Raw genomic sequence first — 19,429 nt, 5'->3', positions numbered from 1 at the left:
GTAAATGGCATCGGTTTGCAGTCCGTCGACGATTGCATCGAATACATACGTTGTGAATGAGACCAGGTTGATCGTTGTCAATCCTTTAGACATAAAACCATGTCAGTCGTCTGTGATGTATTGCTAACAGTGATAGAAAGTAGGGTCTAAAACAACCAGCTCGAGTAGTTTGGATACCGCACTTAAACACTAAATTTCTCGATAATTATCGATGTTCGATTTGTTTTCCTTGTCTAAAACATGCGGGTTGCTTTCCAACAAGTAGAAAATATTCCGGTAGCGAGAGATAGCTTGAAATCTCGTCGAAGTTCATGAGGTCCGCCGATGCACTTTTTGACAAAAATCGAGGGTACAACATCTGGACCCGAAGAACTAGATGCCTTCAGCTTGGAGTTTGCTGCAAGAATAGCATCATCATCGACGCAAACTCGCTTGATGGATCGTCCTGAAGAAGTGTGATTTGTAGTAGCAGTGACTTGCTGCGGTATAAGGCGCTTGTCGAAAAAAAAACACTTGAATATTCATCGGAGAATAATTGGCAGATTTCCTTAGTGTCGGTACCTAAAACTCCATTTAATGGCATACAAGTTGGTAATCCGGATTCTTTTCGCTGCAAATTCACATGCTTCCAAAACGAGAAAAGCTTTGGTTTCTGGTGACGTTGGACGTTTCGCAGGTGTCTGGTTGAGTTGAAAATAATGGTTTCGTAAAGCTAGTGTCTTATGCTCGAGAATATTTAAATGCAGTTCGTTTGGTAGTTTTTAATCATGTTAGAACGGTTGAGTTCCAAGAAGGATGTTGATTGGCGCTAATTATTCGTTTTGGTACTTGTCCTCCGACAAGTTGATTAAAAACATTAGAAAATGACACTGCATCGTTTACGTCATCGTTGTTAACGTGAGCATGAATCGATCACGTCCGGAAACCCTTACCTTTGGTCTTAGCAGCGTAGATCTATGCTTTCTCAGGGTGCCGGATGCTCTAGTTATATAAAGGAATTCACTCCCTTCTAGATCTGAATCGTACACTCACAATTGCGACACAAATACGCCCATCTAATCAAACCCGTTAACGTACAAACGCTCGAATCCTGTGCGATAATATAACCCTGGTTACAAACTCGAACATGTAATTACGATCATCTACCCAAGCCTACGCTCGCGTTCTGGCATACATGATAACACTCCAGTGATCAAGTGAACGTTTTAACACCTACAAGCGAGGAGCCCGCACTAGCAGGTTTGAGTGCGTCGTATTGAAAATACCTGTGCATTTTAAATGTAATTGAAGTAATTAATGCAATTAAAGCTACTTCTGTTGTACTTAATATATTACTTAATGTAATTAATATCTTTGTACAAGTACTTAAAGTATTCAATGTACATAAAAGCGGTACTTAAAATATCTTTCGTATTTAAAGTGCAAAAGATCTGTACTTAAAATCTTTTCGGTAATTACAGTCAATTTGTCATGTATTTTTAAATATTTGTGATACTCTCTGTACTTTATGGTACTTAATGGTACTGAAAGTACCTAATTAAAAACGACTTTCAGCATTACGTCGTTTCGAAGATTTAGTGCTTGCTCTTCGCCTATAAGTTTTATAGGCTATTATACAAATACAAATTCCCACGTGAACATGAATCGGTCGCGTCTAGAAGCTCTTACACTCGGTCCTAGCAGCCTTGTACTAAGCCTTCACGTGAACCACTGTCAACAAATTACGCTCATTTTTACTAGAAATCAAATTTTAGGACGACACCCTCGTGATATTGGAGAACTCACTCTCTTCTAGCATCTGAACCGTACACTGAAAATTAAAGTTCACACTCGCAGTCCGCGCAAACAGTCAAGAACCCACTTTAATATACAAATGACCACAGAGTTAGACAATCGCTGTATAAACGTGAAATTTTATATAAGCTAGCACACGCGACATGCCTACGTCCATTCGTTCCAACACAATAACATACAAACACTCGAGTCCATCGCGATCATTTTGGCACACCTTCCTCTGCGATCTCGCAAACATGAAAACCCCCAGTGATTTAGTGAACGTTTTAACCCATCATAAATTAAAAAAGGCACTCTCAAATGCGAACATACAAACGCTTGTTCCCACGCGATCATGAATTCTTTACGTCCTCGCACATGAACCGTACACTCACTATCACAATCGGAATAACGGTCGACTGCAATTGGTCTTGAGCTGGGTAACATCTCCCGTCTCGTATGCAATTGTATTAAGTGATTCTGACAGGGAGCCCTTCTGAGAACAAAGCTCTACAGCTCCCATTCGGCAATTCTCAAAAAAAGTCAAACCGAATTTTCTTTTATAATAAAAAAAATAGTGAAATAACGGTTCATTATGCTTCAGTAAGTACTCATGATACTTTAAAATGAAAATTCTCTCAAAAATTCAATAACTGTATGTTGAAAATATTTTGCCTTCCATCAATTGTAGGAATGGAGAAATCCATTGACTGTAGGCCAAGCAATTACTGAGATAGTATGACAACTCTAAAGAGGTGAAAAAGGAGTCCTGTCCCTCATATTACCCATCATCGTAAAACAATGAGAAAATTCAAAATTAAAAAATTGATCGAAAGACACGCTCTTAACCGCAAAAAAGTATTCCTCATTTAAATCAAATAAAAGTACTTTCCACTCAACACTCCCTATTTCAAACAAATCATCGACAATTTCGCAACGATTCTGCACGTCACGTTCGTCCTACATTTCCCAAGCAAAACGTTCAGAGCAGAGCATCTGCTGAAAAATCGAAACAACTAAAACAAAACAGTAAAATTCTTTCCCCTCGTTTCCCATCGATTTACAGGACTCAACATAATAGGCAACAATGTCAGCAGCACCAACCTACCGGCATCCAGTGGCACCGTTGCTCCTGAACCACTGTCTTCGGCTGCCGCACCGCCGACGATCCTCTCCAGTGGATCGTTAGTACTTACCGGAGCATATTCACCACCCGCACAGTTAGCAGTTTCAACAGCAGCAGCAGCAGCACCACTATCACCCTCACCACAACAGCCAACAGCCACAGTTTCACCGTCTATCGTGGCTTTAGCGAACACTGCCACCAGCTCGATTACATCCGCCACTGTTGCATCGACCGAGCTTCTTCACCATCATCAACTGCTCTACCAATCGCACTACCATGCCGCATTCGTCGAGGTGGAGTTCAATCTTTGGACGCGACCCGATTGTGCTGGAACGCCGTATGAAAATCAGAACAGGACATGGTTCTATTTTGCTGTGAGGGGTGAGTTTTTGGAATTACTTGTGTCATTATGGTTCACATGCATTTTTTTTATTGTATGTTTGTTTCCGATTTCTCCCCTATTAGGTGGCCGCCCCCATCAGATTGTCAAGTTTAATGTGATGAATTTGAACAAGCAGGCTAAATTGTTCAGTCAAGGTATGCACCCTGTGATGAAAGTTGGCTCCGCCGGCCGGTGGGAACGGATCAAGGATAAGCCGTCGTATGCGGTGAGTGTTGCAATGGGTTTCACTGTAACGGTGTACGTTTAGAAGGCAAACTGAATGTGCTATAATTAAATCAAGCGCCGTTATTCAGTTGACTTTTTTTTTTTGGTTCAGTGTCATCTCGTCGACTAGTTTGTTTTGATCTCCGTTTTTTAATGGTCCAGGTAGTTTAGAATGTTTTAAATGATTTCTTAATCGTACTCTGTTTCGCTAGGTGCTTGGTGGCTCAGTGTTTTATGTTTTCCGCAACACGACGACATGAATGATGCAACGATATTCTTAGTTATAGCCCCGGTGTCTTCTGTAGGTCCTGCTGGTGTTTTCCCTTGAGAAGCCCTTTGACACAGAGTGGAGCGAAAACAATTGCGATATCGTGGTTGATTTTGTCGAAAGCTTCAAACCCTTCAAACACAAAAGAAGCTGGGAATAACAAATTCTTCGTCGTCGATCGACTCGGCATGAATCCATGTTGGTCTTTAGAAATATATTGCTTAAAGTGAAGAAACACTGACTCCCCCACTAACTCAAAGAGTTTGGAAACAGCACAGAGAGCAGAAATCCCTCGATAATTGTCGATGTTCTTATCACCTTTTTTGGACTGGAAGATGAAAGCTGTTTCCCAAAATTCTCGGTTATCAGTGACAATTTTAACAGTAGACAGAGTAGTACCACCAAACCGGAAATACACTTTTTCAAAAACACAGAAGGGACACCATCTGGCTCGGGAGATGACGATGGTTTAAGCTTGCTGCTGATACAATATCCGAATGTTCCACGCGAATCTCACTCACTGACCGTGCACGTGGGGTCACGCCGCTAGCGGCAGCGTCTATCTGCTGTGAGGACAGCGTCTCATCGACGAACACACTTGCAAACTTAGTAGCCAACAATTTGCAAACATCTTTTGAATCATTCCTAACTTCACCATTCAAAAACATTGTAGAAGGCAAACCGGTTTCTTTCCGCTGCTCATTGACGAATCTCCAGAACTTTAGGAGCGGACTTCAGCTTATGTTGCATTTTCCGTTGATAGTTTGAAAAACCAAAACTATTCTCTTTTTTAAAATCGTGATTGAATCTTACATAGCGACAAGGTACGGCGTATTACATTGCATTCTATTGTAGATTTCATTGGCCATATTCTAAAGACTAAGTGATAGGTTGTTGCGTTATAAATCGCTGGAGTGCTTTGGCTTTTAGAGTACTAGAATAGTCTGTGGGGGTTCCTATAATTTCTCGAGCAGCTCGGCATCTCTCAAGAATGAGATAATTGTCTCCTCACTTATCGGGTCGTTGGCTAGAATGTCTCGGATTGAAGACTGTAGTTGGTGGAGGTTTTGAACCTCTGAACCAGAAGATGTTCGACAGTAAGTCTGGTTTGGCATCCCTGGCAGACGTAGGCGAGAAAGGGCTCTCTGTTCGAGCCTGTTACTCCGGTCGGTCCATCGTTCGATCCTCCCTTGATTTTTTTTTGAGGTTGGCTGCTCCAGTCATGGTTTCTGATGGGATCAATTTTTTCAGCAATCTTCGGGCCTGTCTCCCACAAGCTGCCAATGAGTCGGTTTCCTCATTCCAGCTGATCACGCAGTGACCGTGTACCCAGCATGTCATGGTTAACTGATCGCAGGTGCCCTCTATAGCCTGTATGTAAGGGTGGCGTGACGTTCCCGTTTCCAGGGCGGATATGATCTACATAGAGTCCGTCAGAATGATAATCGGTATTCCCTCTGGTCTCCTTGCATTCGTCAGCAACTTGTGGGCAGGTGGTAGGCCAGACCAACTCCGATTACGCAGACTCCCACTCTGACTCTTTCTCGCATCTTGGAAGCGTCAGTGTAGATCCGGACGTGGTTCGGGAATCATTGGTTCATTAAGGGCCTAGGAATTTGGCCTGAGCCACCTCGGGGAGGGCCTGCTCGCAGCCTGGATAGGTTGGTGTTGGTATTCGGACTTCTCGTGTACCAGGGTCGCCCGGGTTCTGTGCAGGTGAGCTATTTCTGGGAGGGTTGTGCCGATGTATTCTGGGAATATATTTTGAGCTGTTTTCATAAGGTGCTACCACGAGTCCTTTCGAGGAATCCCAGAGTTTGCCTGAGTATGATGTTGGCGGCCGCCCCTCGAAAGGGGAGAATGCCAGCTTCTACACAGACTGCTTCGGCGGGAGTGCGCGGCGGTAGGTTAGAGGCCAACCTAGTCGTTCCGTTGTACAGGGAAGCAAGGATCCTCATAAGCCCGTCCAAGTTGTGGCTGTTTATTTCAATACCGTAGTATATTATTGTCGGATGCCGGATACTGATATCATGAACCATATGGTTCGAATGAGGCGTTTCCTGCTTTCACAGTCTCATTTGACAGTCCGGAAGTGCGATACGAAAGTGAGACGGTGGTCCAGCGTGATACCGAGGATTTTTGGTTCTCTGCGGAAAGGGTTTAGTATATTTCTGAATTTGACCGGTCTGTTAGTGGCTAGGTGATGGGAATTGCAACAGTGTGATACTGAGCATTTGGCGGCGACTGCTTCAGCTTTTCCAATGGCTTTTACTGCGGCTTGGAGCTTTATCCGCGCTCGAGCGGTCGATCCTCCCACAACGACGATTACGATATCGTTGGCGTAGACGAAAATATAAACTCCCCCAGGCAGAGATGCAAAGAGGGAGTTCATGATGACGAGGAGTAAAGTGACGCCGAGGACGGATCCCTGTGGGATACCGTTTTTTTCTCATACGTTCTGGACTGTAGGCTACCGACTTCCACTCGGAAAACATGATTGTTGAGGTAGTCCTTGATGTAGTTTCCATGGTTTCCGGTGACTCCAAGCTTGTTAGTCGCCGGAGAACCCCGACGCGGTAGACAGCGTTGTAAGCTTTGGCGATGTCCAATATTGCTATGTCTGCATGCAAATTGTCCGCCAAAGGCTGCCGGAGGATTTCTCTAAAGGCTCTGAGGTGGGCTCCAGTCTCTCCACCCTTGCGAATTGGTCCGCTCCATAGTTTTCCCTACGCATGGGAGTGGACAAATCGTCCGAAAGTCTTTCACCGTACGGAGAGTGTCACCCTTCTTTGGTAAAGGGGATTACAAGGGCCGTTTTCCAAGAGGATGGGATGGATTGGCCATTCCAGATGCGGTTCAAACATTCCAACAGCACTCTTTTAGTCTCTGGTGGAGCATGCTGTACCATAGGGTAGCCGACGTCATCTAGTTCCGCAGAGTTGTCGTGGGCGGTAGCAAGTGTCGCCGTTAATTCTATCCCGGAAAACGCTCGGTTGAAGTCTTGCCCGGAGTCCGGTGGGAAGGATATGAGCGCTCTTTCAAGTCTTCTGCATCGTGCTAAAAGGTTGGAGGGAGGGCAGGGTCTGAGGATAACGAACTGAAGTGTTTGCTGAGTTCTTCGGAAATTTCTTGGCGTTTGACTGTTGTGGTTTCGTTTATTTCGAGGGGGAAGCCGATTTGCCTTCTTTTCCCATTGAGGGAGATTTCCCTTGGAGAAACGCGTTCCTGCTGTTGATCTTCGAAACCTCGATGGCATTCCTAGTTCGGTTTCGTAATCTACGAAGCTGCAGCCCTTTGTTCTTTCATGGGGTCGGGTCGTTTTCCGTATCCGAAGTGCTTTGCGGCGGTCTTTGATGGCTTGACTGACCTCCGGATTTCACCAGTGGATGACTCGGGGTGGAATTTACCACTTAACCGAGATATACTGCGCTCGGCGGCTTAAACGAGAGTAGTCAATAGTTGGTCGGGTGTGGATTCAGTGCTTGGTGCGAGGTAGTCCGACACTGCCTCCTCGTAGGCGACCCATGCCGCCTGGTCGTATAGCCAGCGCCGACGCCGAGTCGTGGCTGGTAGTATACGGTCGTACGTTTTTTGAATTGGAAAGCGGTCGCAATTTCCTGTGTCTGCGAGAAAAGACCAACCACAGACCCCAGCAAGCTCCACGTAACAGAAATATATGTCAAAGACTGAGGAGTATTGGCCTCCGGTATCGTATAGGTGAAGTTACCGTTGTTAAGTACAAATGCGTTTCATTCTTCCATGACTTCGGCAATTTGATTGCCTAGTTTGTAGCTTCTACCAGATCCCAACAGCGAATGAAGGGCGTTGAAGTCCCCATCACCAGGAAGGGGGTGTCTAGTTGCTCCAGCATGTTCTTCAGTTTTGAACTGATATTGCGCACTCCGGCGGGGATCTAAACTGAGGTCACTGTACATCTGACCGGATAGGATATGATTCGTGCCACGACCATAAGCTCCGTTTTGCGTTGTACCGGTGTTCATGGGATGTCGGTCCGGATTCCAAGGCCAATGGTCTGAAAGATGTTAGCTTCGCTTCTAACCTTCCCACGAGTACTGGTTGCCCTGCCACGGTCTGGGATTAGTCCCGTGCCAGATATGAGTCTCTCGGAGAGCCAAGCATATTGGTTGAAGTTGAGTAATTTGCAATTGTAGATCGTCCAAGAAATCTCGGATGCCGGTCATGTTCCACTGTAAAGCAAGTGTGAGCCGGGAGGTGAAGTCTTTTTCATTGATAGATTTGCTACAATTGTCGGAATTGAGTCTGTGGTCAGTGGGATTGGATAGGAGACGACCCATTGACGGCTTCGTATTCCTTCGGGGTACCGGAGACTCGTCGGGAGGCGAGATACGGAGCACTTGGGTTTCGCACTACTGATCGGCTGATGGAGCACTTCACTCGTGTAACTATTACTGGGGTATCGAAATACCGGGTCTATTGGTGCCGGATGGCTGAGGCTGAGATTGAAAAAGAGAGCGGGTGGCGCAGGCCGAGCACTTGGTTTTTCGAGCGAGAACAGAGCCAGAGCAAAAAGATAACCAATCACACCGGGTGGTTGATTTGATACAATCTGATATTTCGGATTAGGGCAGCTAGTTGACCTTTGGCAGACTAGTAAATTAAGTAGTTTTAAACCGTTTACTGGACAATCGAAATTTCTGACTACACCGTCATACTCGATCAATATCTGTCACTTTTGAATAAACCCGTAACTATACCTCCGATTTTTCCCACAGGTTACCAATGATATATTCTTCATCTCGTTCCTTCACCGAGCACCGGAATCGCCCGAAACCAAAACGTACTACGCATTCACATTTCCCTTCACCTACAATGAGCTGCTGGAACAGCTGGGCAATTTCGACAAACGCTTCGGTCGACACCCATTCGAGCTACATCAGATAGCACATGAAATAGCTCAAAAGTATGATTCTACAACCGCGGCGGGACCGGTAGAGGTTATCGCTCCAACCGGGCAGCACAGTCTACCGGCGAAGAAAGGCAAACTAAGCAAGGGGACTAAACTGGTGCGATGTCGTCCGGATGCGTTCGACGATACGGCCCGCGATGGATCGGTTGCCGACGATGCAGTGTTGCCAAAAGTAAATGATCCGGGTGGGACTGGGGTTAGCAGCGGATCGACTTTCGTCGGTGGTTTGGAGCAGGCTTCATCCATGTCGATCGATGACAACACATCAGAGTCCATGCAACAGATAACCAATCTAGTGAAAGGAGTCAAAATTGAGCTAAAACCACAACAACCTAGCAAAACTAAGTTTCCGACTTTTCAACAAATATTACATGCACCCACTCTGGACGATGAAGCAAAAGCAACGAATCTCGACGTGAGAGACGATATTTACTACTACCGTGAACTGCTGACGCATTCCGTCGAACGGAGACGAGTTGAACTGTTGACCATTTCCTCCTTTCACGGAATCCAAACGGCTCGCGAACAAAGACTACGCAATCTGTTTCCCGACGAGAAGACGCCTCGGTGCCATACATTTAAGAATAAGAAAATCATCTTCATTTCGTCCCGTGTGCATCCGGGTGAGACACCGGCTAGTTTTGTGCTGAACGGATTTCTCAGTATGTTACTCGATAGGAAAAGCATTGTTTCAATTACGCTTAGGTATGATGTTCATTGTTGAGGCTGACTGATATTACTCATTCAATATGTGCCGTTTCAGGAGAATGTATGTGTTCAAAATTATACCGTTTCTCAACCCGGACGGAGTTTACAATGGACTATACCGATCGGACACCCGGGGTCATAATCTAAATCGAGTTTATTTGGCTCCCAATGTTGAAACACAACCTGCCATTTATGCCGCCAGAAAACTTATCAGGTAAGAAAAAACATTAAGTGTTACCTTCCATCTATTTCATCGCATTGTCTGTTTCAGATACTATCATCTTGGGACAGACGAACCAGAACTTTATGAATTGGAGAGTGAAAAAAAGACAATTCCTTTAGTGAAAAGTTCTGATACAAGTAGTGAAGAGGTTCTTAACGTACAACCCATGGACGAGAATATTGAACCAACGATTGAAAGCACTGCTCCAAGTAAGGAATGCTCTCCGTCGAAAAAAGGTACTGTTACTAGGAAAAAACCCCAAATGACACAAACTGACAAAACGAAACACAAAATGCCCCGACTTCCCAAACTAACACCGCCAATAGTTCCGTCTTCGATCGGTGTTGCTGGAGGAACCCGTAAAACCCGAATGTCTTTATTTAAAAATGATCAATCATTATCTTCGATAAAACCAACTAACAACTCCACTTCGTGGCCAGCAAAACTTTTGAATAAAGTGTTTAGGCGTCGAAAGGCGACTGACATTGTCCACAACAAACTACCCTTGATTGCGCACAGAAAAACGCCCACTTCTCTTGCACCGGTCATCGAGGAACCAATTGATTTCGCACAGACACAAGCAGCGAAGTCGGGTCGTTCAACCCTAATGCTCTTAAGCCAAACTAGCAGTTTGATTGTGGAAATTTCACAATCGATGGAGAAGAACTGCGTTGACGGTTTGTTCTACGTTTTTCAATAAAAAAAAATAGATCAAATCTACCGTGTTATCGATTAGCCCATGTTTTAGTTCTTTCACGCATCGGTAGCAAAAGACACAGCAATCCCAAGTATCATCTTAATCATGCATGCCCTTCACGTTCATATACGCTAGCAAAAGGCCTGCTTCATATAAAAATGACCCGATTGCATTGATTTAACTGGAATTTTTTGTCGCTTGCTCAACAAATTTCATTCTGGAAAATCTGCACACGTGATGCGAGTGCACAAGTGTTACACACATGTGCCAGGCTGCGTACTTTATATCAAACTAGCACATTACGGCATCGTTGTACTCGGTGTTGCAAATGTGTTGATCAATTACGAATTATTGTGTTGGGACCATTCATACCCTGTTCCTCTTGTCACCCTACTAATTTGAAAACGAGCAGTGTGTAGATGGCCTGAAATATTCGTGGTCTACGGGCATCTCGCGCAGAATTATTGACAATGAGGATTTTATTCCGCCAGCAAGCCGACTTTAATGCCGCGGGTATTCGCTTCACTGGTATTTCTAACTATCGACAATCAGCTTCCAATAACCCAGGAAAAATCGCTTTCAACGTTTCTAAATGTTTTTATGCCAATTTGTTATACATGTCTAAACTGGGAAAGGTTCTATTACGAAAAATGATTCTCTCCAGATAGGTTACATTCTTACCCTTTGAAATTTGTTGCAAGAAGCAAATTTGCCAGAAATAGCTTACTGAAATTTTCCCTGCACTGTATAACCATTTGAGCTCTATGCTACACTGAAACTGTTAAAAATTTAATTCAAATCAGTTTTAGGTTTTCGTCACTAGGTAGCGTTGTGAGCCGTCGTAAAATTTTCAATTCTCATAGGAATTTTTGTCGCAAGAAGCAGCGTGATCTGAGTTGATCTAAAAAGTTATTGGCATTTTACTCAATTGATGTCTGATAGATATTAGCAAAGAGACTAATATAAATGCACATACCCATTTTAAGTACAGACAGAAATATAACAGTTAGCTCCCTGTATTTTGACGATAATCGATGTTATTAGGTGTCATTATAACTTGGAGTGCTTCAAGCCAGGGCTCCCAAATATCGCAATATAACAATAGATATTTGACAACCTAAGCGCGCATGCTTCGTGCTACCGTGTCGAAGCTAAGAAAAGTGTATTAGTAAATTAGATGATTCATTGCAAGAAATCTTCGAAAATCACTGAGTCATGTTAATACGCCTAGTACTGCGCATCTCGAAGGTGCAATTCCGAATACCGCCCACGATTGGGTCTGGGTCATTTGGCATAAGGTCATTTAGCATAACGGACATTTGGCATAACGGTTATTTGGTATAATGGTTATAATGGTATAATTTTAGCATAATTAATTTTATCTCCAAAATAACGGCTATTTGGCATACTGGTCATTTGGCATAATTTCTAATTTTGCGTAAAGTGAGGGTCATTTGGCGTAATTGTGAGAAGAGATCACACCGGTGTTTGTTCATCTGCCATTATTTATCTACAGGAAAACATACATGCCAAATGACCGTTTTCTAGTAGTTAGAAATAATTATACCACATAACATGCACGAAGATCACTTCTCAAAAGTATGTCAAATGTCCGTTTTGTCAAATGTCCGTTTTGCCAAATGATCTTATGCCAAATGGCTCGTTCCCAAGACAGCGATAGAGGAAGCAACAAAGCAAAGAGAGACATCAGTTTTTTGATTTGCACAGTAAATAAAAAGGCGGATTTTCAAAAATATTGTTTTCGCCTGCCATCCGAGCAAAATCAAAAAATGTTTCTCGGATAGTGTGCAGGATGGCTTTTTTCTTTCGAAGCATGAAAGGTGTTTGTACTGTGCGCTAGCGGAATCCGGTGATATTGATTGGGTCCAATGCGAAGAATGTAAAGAAGTATTGAGTTCATTTCTCGTACACAGGTGTCAAAAAGGAGGTGACGAACGTTGCTTGACGTTGTCCGCGATGCTCTCAGCAAAGCGCACGACGTTTTAAAGTTTCATAGGGTTCGGCTAAGAAGCGCGGGAAGAAATCCGCCCTGAATAGCGACACGTGGTCCAATCGTGGAGCTGGTTCTATCTCAGACCTGATTTAGCAGCAATTGGAGGAGGAACAGCTAGCAATGCAGATGGCCCTCGAAAAGCAGAGGTAATTGAGGAAGCAGCGTCTTGCTAGGCAGCAGACTTAGAACGAGAAGCGGATGAAGATAGAGTGGGAGATGCATGAGCAGGAACTACTTGACTACCAAATGGCCGTAGAGCATGAATTCTCAAAGAAGCGGAATGCTATTCAAAAAGAGCTTGACAACAGCATTAAAGGGCCAACGTGGAGCTGTCGGCGGTACCATCGCCTCCAAACCGGAGTAGAAGGTGGAAGAATGGATGCTGAATTGTCGCGGAGCCTATCCAAACCAAGGATATTGGTAGACGGCTGATAAACTCGCGTGTCCGAAGAAGGTCGGCAATCAGGTGTCGTTCGTTGGCGAAGCCGGCAAATCCTAACGAAGTGACGAAGATGTAAGTGACGGTGAAGTTTCGGAGGTCCCGCCAAGTAGATGCAGTCGCAACCGTCTTCAAATGTGCGAAGTAAGGGGTATCGTTAGCCGCATCACGAGAGATCAGTTAGCTGCTCGCAAAGCGATTTCTCAGAACCTTCCCAAATTTACAGGGGACAGACAGGGGAAGACTGATGCCTGTTCGTTCTGAAACCTATAGAATTTGAAGCGTTTGCAGGACTGTCCACAGGGTGACGCACTTGAGGCGGCCAGGAGTCGATTGGTGTGTGGTTTGATTCTGTTCCGGATGTGATCAAGGATCAACGGAATCTGTGCGAAAAGCCGGAGAACCTGCTCAAAACGTTGCTGTTGAAGGTGAGGAACGCGCTGTTACCAAGAGCTGATCGATTGGAGACGTTCATCAGTTTCGGGATAACAGTGAAGCAGTTATGCGACCACCTTCAAGTATTGGTACTATGCGACCACCCGAACTAACCAACAGCCCGATGCTGGTTCAGGAGTTGATTGGAGCTACACACTGGATTGGGTCCGGTAAAAGCAGGCGAAGGTGGACTGTCCGTTGCTGATGTTCAACAACCTTAACAAATATTATCGTTTCGGATGTGTTGGAAGTGACGGAGTTCTCGACGTAGTCGCTATGCGAGCGCGAGCCTTTGCGGATGGGGCAAGGAAATTCTATAATGATAAAATTCGAAGAGAGACAGTAACTAAGTCGTGCTGGATATGTAAACGAACGGATCGTCTAACCACGTGATGTGAGGAATTCAATCGAATGAACATTGCCGTCAAGTTGACAGAGTATATTTATTTATTTTTATTTATAATATCAACAGACACAGTGTGGTCCTAATGATAATTTCTTAATATTTAAAAAAAAAATAGATTGTAATCCGCAACGTGGAATGTGAAGGTCAAGCTCAGATGATACTCTGTTGAAAGTCCGCTGCAAACCAATGATGGCACCGTTAACTCCATAGTTAGTCCGGCGAAGAGGTAATCGGAGGAATATATTATTGAGAAGAGAACGAGGATGAACGTTCATATGTATCGCACTAAGAAGTTCGGGACAGTCGATACGATCGTGCAAAATATCCGAAATCGTCATAGCACGGGATAGGTCCCGCCGCACTTGCAATGTGTCTAGTCCAATAAGCAAACCACGACTTTCGTAACTTGGCAGCTGGTGAGGGTTGTGCCAAGGCAATCGACGAAGGGCAAACCTAACAAATCTGCGCTGTACTGTCTCAATTCGATGGACACCGTTGAGATAATGAGAATTCCACACAACTGAACAATATTCCAGTGTTGAACGAACGAGTGAGCAGTAAAGAGATTTCAAGCAATAGATATCTGAAAAGTGCTTAGATATTCTCATAATGAACCCCAAGCAGCGTAATGCCTTTGCGACAATATAGCTGATATGTTGCTTAAACGCCAGTTGTTCATCGAGAAAAACTCCAAGATCTTTGACACAATTCGCTCTGTCAATCGTGGATTCTGCTAAACAGTATTCGAAACGAATTGGCGTTTTTTTCTGGAGAACGTATTGACCGTGCATTTCTTGGGATTTAGGGTCATTCGGTTGATTTCGCACCATTCCGCAAAGGTTATCAGTTGGCGTTAAAGGAAAGCTGCGTCATCAGTATTCCGGATTCTGTGGTATAACTTGAGGTCGTCAGCGAAAGACAATCGTGGTCCTTCTAAACAAAAGTTGACTACGTTGAAATACAGAAGAAAAATCAATGGACCGAGATGGCTGCCTTGCGGAATGCCAGATGAAGCGAAGAACTCTTCGGATACACAATCACAAAGCCAAGTCTATCCAACTTTGCCACTGATATGCCAGATGAAGCGAAGAACTCTTCGGATACACAATCACAAAGCCAAGTCTATCCAACTTTGATACAACTGCGCTTTTCAACGAAGGATCGTCAGCTGCGTCGGTAGATGATTTGGTCGCCAGGCAGCAGGATATCCTGAGCCGTTGATAGTGACGTGGATGGGCAATATCAACTACTTTGAGAACGATTCGAGGAAGGTGGAATGAATGATGTACGATTCGCAGAATCTGGGTGGCGTTCTGGTGAAAGATTATCCTTTGGGACAACCAAGAATCTTACTCCGGCTAGACAACGTCCACTTATTTCCGCCGTTGTAGTCACGTCGGTAAGCCGAATGAACCGATTGCCGTGCGGTCGAAGATTGGTTGGACAGTGCTTGGTTCGGAGAGCCGTAGACCGAGTGCACACACTTAAATGAATCTGCACTCGATTGTTCCGGCAAGGAATCAGTAGCTCCATGACTTGATGCTAGAAGCGACAGTGATTGCGCCGTTTGTTGTATCGGAGCCCGTGGAAGAGAAAAGAGCTACTTGAGGCGACGACGAAGCGAGTGGATGATCGTTTCGAAACGGGGTTGCTGTGGCGTGAAGACGCACAACGATTCACTGACAGCTATCCGAGGGCTGTACGCTGGATAAAGGCCCTGGATCGTAAGCTGGACAGCAATTTAGACTTGAAGAAAAACTTGTGCCAGCAGATCGAGGACTATCAAGTCAAACGCTACGCGCACAAGGCAAGTGATGCTGAATTGCAGGGTACGCCACAAATCGCTGCGTGGTTTCTACCACCGAATATCGGTGAATCCGAAGAATCCAGGGAAGGTGTACCTAGTCTGGGATGCCGCAGCATCAGTGAACGGAGTCTCTCTTAACTCAGAGTTACTCAAAGGTCCGGATATGCTAGTTCCACTTCCCAGAATGCAATTTTCGGGAACGGCCGGTAGCCTTTGAAGGTGACATTATTCAACAAATGTATCATCAGATCCGGATCAGACCTTAAGATAAGCTGGTGCAGCGATTTTTGTTCCGAGCGAACAGTGAGGACGCTCCGAAGGTGTACGTTATGGACGTTGCTACATTTGGTTCCACGTGTTCAGTTCAATTCATGAAGAATTTAAATGCAGCAGATTTCGCGGAGATGTATCATGAAGCGAAGCCATCGTAAAGCACCATTACGTGGATGACTACTATACGACAGTGTGAATACTATCTAAGCAGCGAGCCAGCGAGGTGAAGTACATCCATTCGTGTGGAGGATTTCGTGTCAGTAGCCGGGTGTCGAAATCTACTAGATTTCTCTAACAGATGGGAGAAAGAAGTGTCGATACCGCAGTGCATTTCAGCCCGAACACTGAATACGAGTGTGTGCTAGGCGTCGTTTGGGAACCGGTTGAAGACGAGCTCCGTTTTGCGATCGAATGGAAAACAGAGTACAGCAAGTGTTTTCTAAAAGGAAGAACGCTCGGCGAAAATAATCATTCTGAGTGTTGTGATGGCGTAATTCGATCCAGTAGGATTTCTATCGCTCTGATTCTCAGAAAAATGCTGGCTCAGGATCTTTGGCGGATCGACTGCGACTGGGATGATGCAATCGATAAACTGTCGTTCAGGAAGTGGTTGCGGTGGACCAACATTGTCGCAGACGAACCGGTGTTTAAGCTCCCTCGAAGCTATTTGAGAATGTGAGATCAGACGATGTCGAAGAAATCCAGCTCTAGCTTCTTTGCTGATGCAAGCGAGACGGTGTATGTATGCGTGGCATACTTCCTTGCAATCGTGCGGGGTTAATGAGTGTGTTAACTAGTGATGAGTCGAGCGAAGGTAGCAACGTTGAAGCAGTTGTCCATTCCGCGCCAAGAACTTGGGACAGCGATTATTGCAGTAAAGCTAGCACAAGCGATCGGGGAGAATCACAACTTCACGATCAGTAGAGTGGTGTTCTGGATCGACACAGAAGTGGTGCTGTTCTGTATTCGGTTGGCTCAGCGCCGCTACAAGCAATTTGTCGAATTTCGTATTAACGAAATTCTTAGTTTGATTAGGCTGACAGATTGGCGATGGGTTCCGACGAGATTGAATGTGGCGGATCTGGTAACCAAATGGGTTAAAGGTCTGGAGATACACCCCAATAGTCCGTGGGTACGTGGGCAACTATTTTTGTACGACAGTGTGGAAGAGTGGCCGAAGAGAGAATTACCTCCAGTTAACACTACGGAGGAACTTCGGGTTCACTTGATGCTACACGACGCGAAAGTTGCACAGGCCAATCGCTTTTTCTAAGCGGACAGTGCTGGTGAGGACAATGGCGTATGTAATCCGGTTCACGTCGAACTGTAGACGGTAGAGCAAAGGGCTGCCGATTGAGACGCTTAGAGCAACGAGCAGACTACTACAACCGACAGCAGCTACGTCAGTACGTGTGGCGCTACAGCAAAGTAAGTACGAGAAGGCGGAACTGTGGTTGATGAAGATGGCTCAGGCAGAGTGTTTCATCAATGAGTTGAAGGTATTGATCAGGAATAAGAGTCGACCAGTGAGCCAATGGCTGGCGATCGAGAAGTCCAGTTCACTCTACAAACTTGCGGAGATTGATAAAAACGGGCTGATTCGAATGAAGGGCAGAGCTGAGAAAGCAGAGTTGCTGTCATACGAACTACGTTTTCCAACGGTCCTGCCACATCAGCATAGAATCACGCAGATGATTGTTCAGCATTACTACGAGAAGAGCAATCACGGATATCGACAGGCGGTGAAGAACGTGTTGAAGCAGCTGTTCTACGTTCCGCAGCTTCACGTAGTAGTCCGGAAAGTGTCGTCGTCTTGCGTATAGTGTAAGGTCCATCGAAGTCGGGCTCGACTTCCATGAACGGCTCCGCTACCAGTGCAGCGGCTAACCCCGAATCTTCGCCCCTTTAGTTACACAGATGTGATTTTTTTGGGCCCATTTGATATTACTGTAGGACGCCGAACGGAGAAGAGATGGGTCGCATTGTTCACCGGCTTGGTAACTCGCGCAGTGCACCGGGAGGTGGCTCACGGACTGACTACGCAGTCGTTCTTGATGGCGATTTACCGGTTCATTGGTCGGCGAAGTTGGCCGATGGAGTTTCTGTCCGACAATGGGACGAATTTCCTAGGGGCCAGTAAGGCACTGGTGGGACTTGTCCGAGAAATAGGAGAAGATTGTGCGGATCAGATGACTAGCGAGAGAACGGAGTGGACGTTCAACCCCCCTTTGGCTCCAGATACGGGAGGAGTATGGGAGCATCTCGTTCGGACGGTTAAAGAGGCATTCGTGGCACTTGATGATGGGAGACGGTTGACAGACGAAATTCTGCAGACGGTAGTGGTTGAAGCGGAAGACATGATAAACTCTCGTCCGCTAACATACGTGTCTCAACAGTCTGACGAAGCGGAAGCACTCACTCCAAACCACTTTTTGCGGGACTCTCCCCAAATCAGCCTAGCGTTAATCTTCTCCCACCTCATCCAGCAGTTGCACTTCGAGATGCATTTCAGCGTTCGCAGTAGTTAGCCAATAATTTGTGGGAACGTTGGATCAAGGAGTATGTTCCTTCGCTGAACCAGAGGACGAATTGGTTTGGTGAGTCGAGACCATTAAGAGTACGAGACTTGGTTTACGTGGTAGAAGGTAGCAAACGGGAAGTGCTGGATCCGCGGGGTGATAGAGGAGGTCATCGTGTCCGGCGATGAACGAATTCGGTAGGCCTGGGTACGCACAAATAGTGGACGATATAGGCGAGCAAAAGCAAAACTGGCCGTGATGGAGTTTGGTAACTCTAAACCGGATGCGAGCTCCGGGACAGTGCTACGGGCCGGGGTTCTGGCATCACTGGCAGTTGCAACGTTGCACCCGTGTCGAATTGACATATGCAACAAATTAGCTGTCATGCTGACAAGTGGCCCTTACACGTTCAATATTTTTACGTCTAGTGGAAAAAGTTATATTGAAATATTGTAACAATATCGTCAATACTGGTATTGACAAAATTATAGAACGTGTAAGGGCAGCTACAGACGACGAAGTGCATCACGAATGTAGAGCGATGGAAATGTCAGAGGAAACATAAGTAAACAAACAGCATAAGAAAGAAAGTAGAATAGAAAAAAACAAACCATTTTGAAAGTGAAGTAGATTAAAATAGTTTGGAGTAGAAAAGTGAGAATTCAGACAAGATTTATAAGATCTACTACAAACGGTACAGTTGAAATTCGGAATTGCTACATAAACCAAAATCAATTTTAAAGACAGCGACAGAGGAAGGAAAAGAGGAAGGAACAAAGTAAATAGAACAAACAATGTTTGATCTGCACAGTAAATGATAAAGCGGATTTTTACAAAAACATTGTTTTTGCCTGCCGTCCGAACATCATGTTTTCATCGTACTTCTAGATAATTACTTAAACTGCCACATCTTTCATTTTTAAATTTTGTGTTCAAATGGCGACCAATAAAATTTAGCCTAAATTTTTTGTGAAAACATGTTATAACCTCTCGATATGCCAGTCCTATCGTATGCTTCAAGATTGTATATTCCTTTTTACAAAGCTTAAAATTGTGATAAACATCGCTTATGGAAAATATAATCATATGTCGCACCAATCCAATCGAGCTGATCATTAGTACAATCAGGAATCACTCCGCACAAAAATTCGTTCTTCTGCTCCTTAATTTTTTTCAAATCAACATA

General features: G+C 44.9%; 1 protein-coding gene across 4 annotated transcripts in view; it reads left to right on the top strand.

Moving 5' to 3' along the window:
- Positions 1–19,429, top strand: part of LOC131693378 (uncharacterized) — a 49,317-nt gene that overhangs the window by 9,246 nt on the left and 20,642 nt on the right. For 2 of the 4 annotated variants that reach the window (XM_058981144.1, XM_058981147.1), the window contains exons 2-6: positions 2,840–3,280; positions 3,365–3,507; positions 8,529–9,427; positions 9,486–9,644; positions 9,702–10,330. In XM_058981144.1, the coding sequence (XP_058837127.1) occupies positions 2,840–3,280; positions 3,365–3,507; positions 8,529–9,427; positions 9,486–9,644; positions 9,702–10,330 (2,271 nt within the window). The remainder of the gene's footprint in view (positions 1–2,839; positions 3,281–3,364; positions 3,508–8,528; positions 9,428–9,485; positions 9,645–9,701; positions 10,331–19,429) is intronic. The other 2 variants (XM_058981146.1, XM_058981145.1) reach the window with 2 other exon arrangements.

This window comes from Topomyia yanbarensis, chromosome 3 (genome assembly GCF_030247195.1).
Source record: "Topomyia yanbarensis strain Yona2022 chromosome 3, ASM3024719v1, whole genome shotgun sequence".
NCBI lineage: Eukaryota > Metazoa > Arthropoda > Insecta > Diptera > Culicidae > Topomyia > Topomyia yanbarensis.
This window is presented reverse-complemented; position numbering and strand designations above follow the sequence as displayed.